Source organism: Leuresthes tenuis, unplaced genomic scaffold (assembly GCF_036924035.1).
Source record: "Leuresthes tenuis unplaced genomic scaffold, fLeuTen1.0.hap1 SCAF_11, whole genome shotgun sequence".
Classification (NCBI taxonomy): Eukaryota; Metazoa; Chordata; class Actinopteri; order Atheriniformes; family Atherinopsidae; genus Leuresthes; species Leuresthes tenuis.
Window position 1 is genome coordinate 22,519,645 of NW_027325365.1, and position 13,387 is coordinate 22,533,031.

Sequence of the window (13,387 nt, forward strand, 5' to 3'; positions counted from 1 at the left end):
TCACTAACAGGCCTGTTCAAGTGGACTGCACTGGAACACATTAGAAGATAACCTGTGGTAAATAATGCATGCAACTCTTGCAACTCTTTCTTGATGCAAGCTTTGCACATGCTTCCCAGCTGGCCCGCTCCTTTGTGGTCTAGAAGTCTGTGTAACACTTCAGGTTCCACGCTGCAGGTGTCGGACAGTTCTGATGTTCCACTTTTAGATGAACTTCATTATCATCAGTTAACTTCAAATGACTGGTTGACATTGAGTACACAAGGGAAACTACTCAAAATCCAGAAATTTTTAGTTATCTGGTCACACTATCAAAAAGGGTTTGAATTACCAAAACACCTATATTATGTTAAGTGTGCTCGGAGTAGGAAGCTACAGACCTCATTAGGATTAAAATAATTACAATATTGACAATATTGTTTATGTATATAACTTTACCTTTTTCTTCAAACGATCACTGGTGTTAAATGTAGCAATGAGAGCGTGCTGAAGGAGTGTAGTGACAAGTTCATTTTCTGCAACCATGAGAAGACTATTGATAACTTTTACCAGTGCTGTTTCTGTCTTGTGCTGTTTACTGCCCCTTTAAAAATAAAAGGGGTTCGATATAGGGCCATAATTGGCTTAAACATCTGGATCAATAGTGGGCTTTTAAAGCAACCTTTAAAAACTGCAGTATGTAACCTGTTCAAAAAGACAGACTGATCAATTGTCGATTAAGGGAAAAATATCCTTAACTAGTCTAGTTTGGAATGGGTATAAAAGACATGTTCATGGTTTTGATACATTTTCTATTGAAATTCAGCTCAGACATGTCAATGAAAAGCAGACAAAATGCAAATTGAATACCACAGATGTTTTCTAAAGCTGCTGTACTTATCACTACTGTGACACAATTTTATTTGTGAAGAGCTGCTTGACCCAGGAGAGTTACAGTTCAGCCTAGCTAGAGGGCTGAATGTCATCTCAGGGTTGTACTTATTCTCCTTTTTTAGAAAAATCAATATGTTGTTCACAAAGGGCTCACTTGTATGTTATTAGACTAATTCTTCCACACCAACTGAACATTGCTTACCTTTCAGCTGTTGGAATGTTTGCTTCAAAATACCCAAACTGTACAAAGCAGCTATTCTTCTAAAGTGAATTGGTGAAATGTCTTGACTGCTGACAAGCCAGTCCAGCACCCAGATTCTAATATTATGAAGCTATGCTGTTTTAATAGATGCCGAATGTGGTTTAGCATTGTTCCGTCAAAATATGCAAGGCCTTCCCTTAAAAGAATATGGTCTGGATGGTAGCATATGTTGTTCTAAAACATGTACATATGTTCAGTATTGGCAGTGTGTTTCCATATTTGCAAGATGCCATTTCCATTGGCTCTACTATACCATCAGAGATGCAGGCTTTAATCCGAAGGGGCCGGCATCCATAAATTCCTCCCAAAAAAAGTCAAATTTTTATTCATATGACCACAGAACAGTTTACATTTCCTCGGTTCATTTTGAATTAACTTTGGCTCAGAGAAGACAGCTTGGCTGGGCCATCTCAAGGCAAATCACGGGCATCCAACAGAAATTTTTAGCCCTCATATGATGTATCCAAAATTCTCTTAATCTTTTGATTACGTTATGTTCCATAGATGATAGATTATTGAAAGTCTTCCCAATTTTACATTGAGTAAATATTATTTTGAAATTTCTCCATAATTTCATGGCACATTTTTTGTAGATAGCTGAATCTCTGCCCATGTTTACTTGTCAGCAAATCTGCCTCTCTAAGGTGCTCCTTTTATACCAGTTAACCTGATTAGTTGCAACATGTTTGTCCAGCTGTTTCTTTTTAGCACCACCTACTTCATCAGTGTTTTCTTGCCCCTGTCCCAACTTTGAGATGTGTTGCTTCCATCTTGTTATTTAAAAAATAAAAAGAGAGAGAGAAGATAGTTTTAAGGAAAAACTCTAATTCGGTTCCATGTTATGTGTCAGTTAAAGTCAGCTGAGTCTAATGAATCTAAAAGTCTATAAAGTGTCTTGTAGTAGACTTAAATCTATTGTGAGGCTGTTAACATCTGCACAAATGTTAAAGTTCCCCACCATAATTACCTAATCTGTCATCAATGCTACATCAGAGAAGGAGTGTGTACATTCAGATGATAACTTGTGTTTTCCATTTGGGTGTGTGGGCTGTAAAGTAAGTTATAATTTTGGCTGTTGGTTAATGAGCTTCAGTAGAAGATAGGTGCCACTCCTCCTCCTCAGCCTGCACCATGAGGAGTGTTGGAGTTGCTATGACTGAGGGAAAGGAGAGGAACTTGTTTATACTTTCATAAACCTCCTCTTGCATCCACACTTCTGCAAACCAAAGTATTCTGATCCAGAAAGTCATCATTTGTGGAATAATTGATAATCCGCATCAGATTGCCGTTGTTTTTGTTACGCTTGGTGCTGAATCATTAGAATGTGTCACCACCTAGAATATGATCTCAGCAATGGTCCGATGGTAGCTTTTTGATGATTGGTTGAAGGTTGCCACCAAATAGCGGTTATACTCAGACATATTAATCATTACTGAACAGAGTAATTAGAAGAAAAAACTTTTTTTAATTGTTTCTGCAGTGTGACTGCCTGATGCCTAATGTTGTGATAGTTTGTTGTTTGTGATAAACAATTTGACATTAAGATATATTTTCAAAGAATAAATCATTCTGGAGTTTATCTTCACAGAGAATGAGCTGAAAAATGACTTTTCACTCTAAAGACTTTTTCTATGGGTGCGACGCTGTGAGCCATCCTTTCTTGAACCCTGATGCTAGACAATTGGTTTCAGCACACCAAACATTAGAAACCCCTCTGTGCCTCCAACTGAGGTACCATCATTATTGCTCCCTTCCTCAGAAGTGAGGCCATTTTCTCAGTGCGCAGAACGACACTGAAAGGTGGATTCTCACAGCAGAAATGTAATCAGTGGGAGAGCGTGGGGACTGGCGCACGGAGGATAGGCCCAGCCAACCCATCCCTCTCACCACAGGGAGGGAGACACAGAAGGGGGGCCCATCAAAAAGGGCTGTGAAGACGCCAGAGCAAACAGCGAGGTGACCGCCTCCCTTCTTTTGGTCTCAGGTGGCCAATAGCACGTGTGTAAAATAAGTGAGTCCGATCCGGGGGCCCCACAGCCGCTCATATTAGATGAATAAATTGACACACTTCTCCAGTCTGCTGTATTTCTATTTTGCAATAATATGTTTCCTCCTTCTTATGTGTACTCAAAGAGCCTTCATTTAATTCAATAGTTATTATCTCGCTTTAGTAAAGGAAAGAAAAGATGTTTAATAAAGATTTGTGCGTGAAATGAGAGCTGACTTTTTCCTCAGTATCGTACACTAAAGAAAAGTCCACGTTTGAGTAAATCCATTCGACATTGTCCAAACTGGGATGTGACGGTTGCTCAGTGACGTGGTGTGGAAAAGCAAGCGTTTACACTATCAGGATATATCAAAAAGTCATCTCATCCTGATTAGATCTTAAAAGTAGACAGATACAACCACATATGAATACATCACGTGACTTATTACACTGTGTCATTATTTATTTGATTGAAACGGGGCCAACATTCAGAAACTAAGTGCGCCACATCATTCTGTAGCTTGTAGAACCGTCTGTAACAGCAATAACTTTAAGTAACTGTCTTTTTGTATGATGTTATCAGTCTTTGCAACATTGTGTTGGGATTTTTGCCCACTCTTCCTTGTGACTGTTAAATCCGTTCATTGAGGTTTGCAGTTATTCATTTATGTTCAGCTTTCTTGAGGTCTGGACTTTTAGTAGGCCATTGCAACACATTGATTCTTTTCTTTTTCAGCTATTCTATTGTAAATTTGTTGCTGGGCTGGGAATCATTATTCTGTTGCTTGACCCAGTTTTGGCCAAGCTTTAGCTGTCATAAAGTGAATGCAAGCTGTCCTGGTCGTGTGGCTCCAAAACAAGCCCGAATCATCATCCCTCCACCACAGTGCTTGATAGTTGGTATGACGCTGTGATCGTGAGGTCGTGCTGTAGTATCCAAACCTTAATTCATGCTGCCATGTTCTATTTAGAGAGAATAGGCTTTCTGCCAGCAACCCCTCCATACAAGCCATACTTGTTAGGTATTATCTTTAGTTTGTTTGATTCTATTTCTTTTATCATTATTTTTTATGAACTTTTATATTAAACTTGCCAACTAAAGCCTGTGAAGGTTTTCTGTGTTTTCAGTGACGGACTTCAAAGTGTTCAAAAGTAGCACTATATCCCACACTGATTGGCACCAACTGTTTGGGCATCACTAATAGTTTGGATCACTAAACAGCCCACATTTTAGTTTTTATACAGGTTGCCATACCTGACGGTGATCAATGTATTAAGTGCATTTGATTGGTGGCACCTGGCTACAGACCTCAATACCGAATATTTGTCAATTCATCAAAGAAGCAATTGCAAAGGATGCAATTTCAAGTTATTGTAACTTCATTGTTCACCTGAGAGTTGAGCTATTTGAACTACGGGCCTCTACGACCTGATAACCATGAGTCCCACAAGTACTCTGAGGACCAAATGGTCGCTGGTTTTAGTAGAAGTGCATTTTAAATGCTTGTCTTTCAAGTAATGTGCTTGGTAAAACGCTACACAGACTGATGGCTACCTTGTTTGTAGTCAGAGTGTGTAGATCGGCTTCAGAGAGATTACTGAAGCTCACTGTGTGTGTAATGAAGCCCTGAGTAAATAAGACATGCAGGCTCAAGGCCAGAGATAGAGCCTGTACGTCAAAGGTGGAACACGTGCTAGTCTGTATGCTTGTGCATTCTTGTTTTTGATTGGCAGTCTGCAGGTCCCTGGACCTACTCTGCTTCCCACCATGAAGGCACAGACAGTTAGTTATTGGTGCCTTATTAAAGCTATGTCAGGTTGACAACATCAGTGTGATCATGGGAAGTGTGACACACGTGTTCCTTTAACTGTTTGGGATGGCCACTGCTGGCAGCTGGCCTGTCAACCTCCACTGGGAAGCTGGCAGACTGACAGGAGGAGTGAAGCTATGCTGCTGTGGAGGAATAAATTACATTTACGAGAGGTGAATGCCCAACACACACATACACATAAGTATTCCTGCTGGTCACAGGGTTTGAGGGGAGGTCGGGTGAGGGGAGAGATGGCAAACTTGCTCATGCAGGTTGTTTCCACCTTGATTCTTTAAACACACTGACAGAAAGATAAATAAGCAGAGTGATGGCAGCAGGCATAGTTCAGCATAGCAGGTGCACCTCCCTGTTGGAGAGTGAGGTCAACTGATGTAACAGGGATGAGAAAACAGAGCCAGTAATTGTTTATGCCCGGGTACCGTTATCACGAGCAGCTCTTCAAGCGTCCATTTGTCAGAGCTCTATCTAGAGGAGTATTAACACAGCTTTTTAGATAACGTGGTGGCAAAATCTGAAATGATACAAACCCAACACTTCTTATGGAGACTATATTGGGGCTGCTTCACTGTGATGTTTTTGTATTGGGGAAACTTTGGGTGGACAGATTTACAATCCATAGTAGTTTTCTGCTCTATTCCATTTCTTCCATTTTTTTCCACTTTCCATTTGATCCCAATCCCTCTTTTTTGCCGCTGCAGCGTCTTATAGTGGTTTGTTGCTCTGGTGATGTTTGGTAAAAGAGCCTCTATTGATAGACCTCCTTGCATTTGTTTGATGTTCTAAACAGTGCGACATAATCTGCAGACGCTCTGCAGTGATCCAAACCCCTCAGCCTTTCATGGAGCTTTCTAGTCAAAAGCTTTTCAATTGCTTTTATAATTGAGTTTGTCTGCCACCTCTGTGATTGCTTTGGATCTGTCTTTGCTATCAAACAAGGCAATTACTGCCAAAAATCGCATTTTTTTTAAAATGCTTATTCACACGGAAATTATCATGCAACTATTTGCAAAATCGCCTCCCACATTGCTCAAAATGTATCGTAGCGCCGTACATGTGTAAATGGGAACCATAGTAGCTGAAAAAAAAAAGAAAGACAGCTATCAATAATTAATTATTATGGGTTAATATGTTAACAAACTTATAGTGGCTGATAATTAGATGAGCCACAGTGCCTGATTCAGACTTAATTACCAAGCCACTGTCTGTTCTGTGGGGCTTTAATGAATAATTAATTGCAAGATGCATGAATTATTTCTGCTTACTAAAGATAAACTAGAAATACATGCTTGTGCTGTTTTGTATTTATTGATGATGTTTGATCGGGGAAAATGGGAGCAACTGGAATCAGCATCACTGTTACAGTACGGCAGTTCATAGAAGTGCGATTAACTGAAGCAGAATGCACAGAATTACAGTGTGTTATCGACCGCAGCACAAACAAAATGCATATAAATCATCATTATAACATTTTTTTAGTGCAGGTGTCAAAACAGTCTGTCAAACAAACTCTAACCCTAACCCTGTGCATGCAGTCGTGCACAGTGCTGTTTCATTGAGCTGAGATTGAGTGAGCGGGTTTATTTCCCTCTTCTTTCTGCACACAGGTGTCTTCACAGAAACTTGTGTGTGTGTGTGTATATGGGTGTGTGAGTAAGTGAGAATTTCTCATCTGCAAGCTCTCTGATTTATCCGCTCTACATTTGCATATATGTGCACAATGTGATTAACTGTCAAGAGTTATCTTCTTGCCAAGTGACTTCATTGCACGCATGCATGCACACACACCTACAGAAGCGTGGCTTTGCAGTCACTGATGTGTTCACATAGATTCACACGTTCACATGCAAGCAGCATTGTGCATTTTCAAGAAGAAATTATGAAAGTGAACTGAAACCACACAGGCAGACAAACCGTTTGGATTCAGCTTTGCTTTCTTTTGGACTGCAGCAGTTAGTGAACCTCCCAGGCTTTCCTGAGCTAATATGAATGCCTCACTGGAGCCAGTTGCGCTGGTGAAACTGTCCATCTGTCTACATTCACTTGTTAGTCACATACAGTTACTTAGTCCAGAGCTGCCATCGACCATAATGAGCGACAGCCAGTATCATTTAGATGCTGTAATAATACGTCAGTCCGTATCATTAACGCCCACTGGGTCTGAGGATAAGGGAGGGCAGGTTGAACGACTTATAGGCGTGTATGCGTGAGTGTGTTTGACTCTCTCCCGCGTGCACGTGCTGTGGTTGTGTGGGTGTATGAAAGTTTTCAGGTAGAAATGGAACTTCCAAACTTGCACCCATTATACTCTCTCCTGTAAAAACACGCGTTTTAAGATTTTTTTTCTTTTTTTGTGCAGAATGTGTGCTTATTTCACATCCATGTGGTTGTTATACCGCCTGGCAGACAATTATGGGTCTACACAATTTAAAAATTCTTCTTGTTTTCATCCATAAAAGCAGCTCATAGATAGCTTTTCTGTCAAGATTTGAGTGGTGAAAGTACTGTAAAAGGGAAACTTGAACTATACCAGAAGGCTTATTTCCTGCGTTTGAGGGCTCAGGTGTTAACAGTCAGCATTCACAGCACACCACATCCTGATGTTAGTGTATGCCAAAAGGTCTGTCTTCTTTTTCTGCTAAATGAGATACTAATTCACCACTTATTTTCTAATTAGTCCTTCTCACCTCATCTTATTTCTTACCATACACCTTTCCTCACCTCACCCTCACTCTCTACTTGGAAAATCCCTGGTGGCTCCTTCTCTTCAAATAGCTGTAATCAACACAAAGAGATGTTCTCCAAGACCCATCTTTGAGGCATTAATCAGATTGGATTGGATTGCAATACCACAGGGGGTCATTATAACTGATATTCTTTTGACAGGGACACGGAACAAAGAGATACTTTGACTAAGATTGACCTGTAATGGTTAATCTAAGCCATTTCTCATCATGTCCGTTTGTCTTACCACCACCTTTCTTCTCTTTCCCACTCATTTTGGCATGTTTTTTTCTCTTTGACTGCACGCCCTCCTTAAATCTGAGCAGAATGTGAATAGTGACACTGTATCATCATCATCTCCTTTTGCTGCACTCCTCTCCCACTGTTTTTCCAAGGTCAATTCTCCTCAGTCTAATTCACTTTTGATGATAAAATCCAGTTCCAGCTTTAGCCAAATGTCCGTCTCTCTCTGGAGTTGAGATTTATCTCAGTTACTCCTCTATTGGCGTGTCTGCCAGCCTCTAAACATGAACATCTGAGTGCCAGTTTCACCCAGGGAGAAACTGTAAATCTTTTGATGTCTGCTGAGTATCCTTTGGACATAGGGAGGGGCTGTAAATTCCCTTAATGCAGCACATGGCTTTATCCTCAGCAGCAGGAAATCCAGCCCCTGACAAGGAGAATGTGGACTAATCTACCGTCTTTCAATAAATACATTGTGAAATACTCTTAAGCAACACCTAAACTGCTGTAAATCCTTTCACATAGCAATAACAGCGATCTTTCTACATTGTTGTGCTTGTGTGAGGATGAATAAGTCAGCCTAGTCCTGCATTTATTGTTAATGATAGATTGCTAGCTATTTAGAGCCTCTTGTGTGAACAGAAGACATGTTGGACCTGAGTATGCATACTGAAGATGTCATAAAAGAATAAACAATTGGAAGAAGGAGGAGGGAGATAAAGGGATTTTAAATGGAAGTCAATAGAATCAAAGTAGGCGAGAAGAAAGAGTAATACCCAGGGACAGCGGGGGAATCAGTATTGAGAGAAAGTCCTGTCTGCCTCGTCATGTCCTTGTGCAGGATTTATGAGCTCTAAGATCAGGGACAGGTTTAGGGCAGCAGTGCTAGGAGGAGGAATGGATGGGAAAGTGGAAGAAAAGTAGGAAGAATATGAGGATGGCGATACAGCGGAGATGAAGTGCCAAATTTTAAGCTTATGTAGGTTCAGACTGAGCTGTGAGTTGAGATGCACCTATTGGCACCTGGACAAGAGGGGAAATAGCAAAGCCAGGAGGAAGGGAATGCAAGCAAGGGTTGGGGAATGAGGTGAACAGATTAAAACAGAGCTCAGACAATACTGAAGGGTCAAAGGTCAGTGATTTGATTAGAACTTGTAAGATACAGGGAGCACAGCAGCTACAAGAAAGCAAAGGACAAGAAGAAGAAAACAAGGAGAGGGGAAGAGGACGTAAAAAGAGAGCAGGAGAAGATCAAGTTAGGGATGATGGAGAGCAGAGGGAAACTACAAGAGGAGAGGAGAGGTGTTGTTGGAGGGGAGATAAGGCTGGGTGGGTGGAGTAATCTGTCTATGTCAGAGGGATGATGAAGGGGCCAAGAGGGAGAACTCTGCAGTTCACCTTCTGGCCTCTGGAGGAAACACAGTGACCCTGGCCCTCCCCCTGCCCACCTCCCGTCTTTTGCACCACTTCACCTGAACAATTTATGACTCACAGGGTCGGTCCAGGGTTGCTCAGTCTGAGGGCATTTGTGAATCTAGTTGTGGTGGCAGAGCACTCTTTTTTTCCTTTCATGTGTGTGTGTCCATGCTCCTGTGTGTTGAGCAAAGTCTCCTGTAACGAAAGCTGTTGTATGACAAGAAGGATGAGACATTAATGCTACCTGGGTGAGATGGCCACAGGTGATTTCTATCTGTGGTACAGAGAGTGCTTGCAGAGAGAGCTCAAAAAGAGAAAGAGTGACAGAACCAGAGAAAAATCAGGGGAAAAAGTTAAAGATGACTGAATAAGAGAAGACTAGCTTGTGTTGTTCTGCATACTGATTGGGTCACTCCTCTGTCCATTTCATCATGATATGCTCCTGCAGAGACAGAGCTATGGCTGTACATGAAATATGGACAGAACCACGGTGATTTCATCCATTAGTTTCTGTATGTGACATTTTGAAGGCCGTAGATTTTACAGATAGAACACAAGGACACTGCATATTTTCACCTAATAATTGACCTGCTGTGCTCCCATATTGACTTTAAACCTTTAAACTCTTGACACAAAAATCTGTGAATTAGACAAAAATTTGAGAAATCTGCATCATAAATTTCAAGTTTTTTTTTCTTTAAAAGCCAATGAGGAGAGAGGGATGGTAAGATAACACGCAGCGCTTTTAACAGCTGGATGCAGGTTTAAGACCTAGATTCAACAACTGTTTGCAAAAACACAGTTGACACTTGCTGTTTGGGTTTAGACAATAACTTTAGACATTTTGGACAGTCTCTAAGAAATTTTACCCACATTCGCAAAATTAGCTACAGAGATCAAAGCCATTATTTATATCAGGTTGTAAACTGGTTTAACTATTCACAAGTTAGGCATTGAGCAAGGAGGTCAGTGCCTCAAGTGGTCAGTTTAGGAACTGCATTTATGAGAACTTCCGGGTTGGCTTTGTTTTGACAGGTTTGTCAGGCCTCAAAGTGAATCTTTTCCAATCGTTCAGTTTCCTTGAGAGAAAGTGTTATGAAGGAAGCCAGATGGTTGAATCCGACCATTTTATGTAGAAATAGTAATAGGTGACAGATTGAGATCCAAATGGAGGACACTTCAAGGTAAAATCCAGAGGGGAGCGTCAATTGCAAACTTCACAGAAAAGGTCTTGGCAAATAAAGAGTGTGTCAAAGTTCCAGGAGTAAACAGTAACACGGGCAAGGCAAGAACCGGGAACAAGCTAAGGTTATGAACTTACTGGATTTAACACAAAGGGTCAAAGCTGGACAGTTACTTAGGTATTCTGGTAGAGAAGAACAGAAATCAAAGAGCATATATACAGTGAAAATGACTGAATAAAACCAGATGGCTGGAACAGAAGGGACGAGTGAACACAACACAGGTGTGAAGCAACAGTTACGGAAATGAAAAGAAAGTTTTTCACACCTTCACACACACACATTTTGCCAAACCATAAAATGAATGCAGTAAATTGATTATATATATACAACTGTACAAGGGACCAGTCAATTAATCAATAAAAATCTGTTTTCCACACTCCATCGTGCCTCTTTGATTATTTCAGCTTCACAGCGTTCTCTATTTACAGCATTTAGTTTTGTGATTGATTTTTAGGTTTTGTCTCCATAAAGTCCTTTGAGGCATGCAAGAGATGCAGAAATCTATCCATAAATCTGACACAACTTAATGATGAGCCATAAAGAAAATGTGTTTGTAAATTAAACGATTGAAATGGAGATGGAAGTTAGGAAAACTGAAATATGGCTTATTGTCACAGATGCTAAGTGAAAGCAATCAAGGGGAATTGCAAGCACGCGTATAAAAGGTAAAGGGTTGAGACGTGGAATATTATTGCGGTTGAGTCAAAGGCCTATTTTCTGCATGGAGATGAGACAGGAATGAAGGTCGCCTCCTCATCCATAACAGATGATTCATAGTCTCCCCTGACCTTTCATACCTGGGCTTACCTCTCTGCCTCTCTCAGCTCTCTGTCTACCACAGATCTCTTCTGCGAGGGGAGTTCAAGTATACGCCGCCTGTAGCAAAATCCACTTGCACAGCTTGTGTCCATGTGTGTTGTGCAAATACAGGTAAACATATGCAACACATGCAGGTGTGTGTGTTTGCAGAGTGGATGCCCGCGTCAAATGTCAAAAGTTCACTGCGGCACCCTATTCACATCTAATGTGACAAATAACTTCTTCCTCCAGTTGCATTGTTCTAATCCCTTTAGTGGGCTATGGAATGGAAATGTAATTACATTTCTGTGGTGCAGTGCCTTTGATAAGACAGCTGCTTGCTGAGCTGAATGCCTAACTGAGTTGGACGTCTTGCCGAAGCCCTCTTCTCTCCACTCTTTTCTTCTCCCCCTCCCTGCTGCTCTCCACCTCTTCTCTTCCCTTCTCTTTCTCATACTGTTTTTTTTGTTGTTTTCTCCATCTCCTCTTTCCTCACTCTCTGCCATCATCCCCAAAAGCTCATTCTGCCTCTTTCTCTCACCCGATCAGGTATTGCAGTGGATAAGAGAGGTGTTGTCTACTTCGTTGATGGCACCACCATTCAGAAGATTAATGAGAGGGGTTTGCTCTCCACTGTGATTGGTTCAAACGGACTGATGTCGACGCAGCCGTTAAGCTGCGATGCACGCATGGATATCAGCCAGGTAAGCTAATAATGCTGCAGAGTTTAAATGACAAGTAGGTAGCTGGAGCCGCTCTTAGTCCGAAATGTTCTTTGAATAATCTGACGAAGTATAAGTCTCCTATAGGATGTCTCTGCTGGCTCATTAGAGTAATTAAATCAGAATGGAAATGAATCACAGACTGTTTGTTGTTCTCTAACAGTCAGTGATTATTTTGCCAATCCACATCGTTTAGTTTCTTCCACAGAAACTCTTCGTGACTCATTAAAGATGAGTGTTTTTTGTGCATGAGAAACAGAATGTGGCTGAGACCAAAGACGGTGAATGCACAGGTTCGATCAGCCAGCCTTCAGAACACACTGCTAACTAATATCAGGCCTATTAGAGCAGAGGATGAATTATTGATGAGCTCCAGGCTTTATAGAGGGATATCTGAACACTCACAGGGATGCGAGTGCCTGTGTACATGTGTGTGAATATGCGTGTTGAAGCCAGGTGAATTCCCTGAAGTGCTATTTTATGTCTTGGTACGCCTGCTATGTTACAGTTTCTCTGTTTGTTAGTCATTGGTCTGATCACATCAGTTGCATTTGTCCTCCATATGTGTTTGCTCTCTTCTACCACTGAGTAATTTAAGGGTGGAGGCATGGGGGATATATATCCCCTTTAGTCTTACAGGGAAGTATTGGATCATTCCATATTTTACAGTCTGAAAGCAGGACGCATCTTTAAATAAAAAGATAACGCTGACAGAACTGTTTGCATCAGGACCAATCAAGCTCAAGCTCCGAGTTTCCCCTTCAAGACGTTATATATAAGTTAAAAGTAACCTCTGGCAAGTTTGTGAGAGAAAAAATGTGCTTTTCACTTTATGTAGCAGCTGTAGTTATCAGCTGCTACATATCCTAGTTTTTTACTAGTTGGCTAGTCAAACAGCTAGTTTGTCAGCCTTTTCTCTCCTTAGTTTATCCAACTTTCTGGCACACCACGCAGTCTGTCTCCCCAGTTTTACCGCAAAATTCAGATTTATGTCAAAGTCCTCAAGGCAATTCCGAAGGGGAAAAAAATAACAGAGGCGTTTTGCACACTCAGCCTGATTACAAGATTCCCACAGGAATAAGTGGACTATTGGCTGACTGACATATGAACACAGAAAAATATGACAAGTTAGGCACTAAACAGTTTGGTGTAATGATCCACACGATGTTTTCAAGCACCATAACTTTAAAAAATATATATATGATGGGGCCCTGTACATAGCAACAATATGTACAATTGTTAAAAGATACATAAGTTAGCTTCTGCTTCTGTATTAATGACCCAGTATA

General features: G+C 41.0%; 2 protein-coding genes across 2 annotated transcripts in view; one reads left to right on the plus strand and one right to left on the minus strand.

Annotated features, from left to right (window-relative positions):
• Window positions 1-13,387, minus strand: part of apool (apolipoprotein O-like) — a 353,684-nt gene that overhangs the window by 291,826 nt on the left and 48,471 nt on the right. The window lies entirely within an intron of this gene.
• tenm1 (teneurin transmembrane protein 1) overlaps window positions 1-13,387 on the plus strand; it is a 177,242-nt gene that overhangs the window by 137,228 nt on the left and 26,627 nt on the right. Inside the window, exon 23 of the mRNA XM_072396098.1 lies at window positions 11,926-12,080. Within this exon, the coding sequence (XP_072252199.1) occupies window positions 11,926-12,080 (155 nt within the window). The remainder of the gene's footprint in view (window positions 1-11,925; window positions 12,081-13,387) is intronic.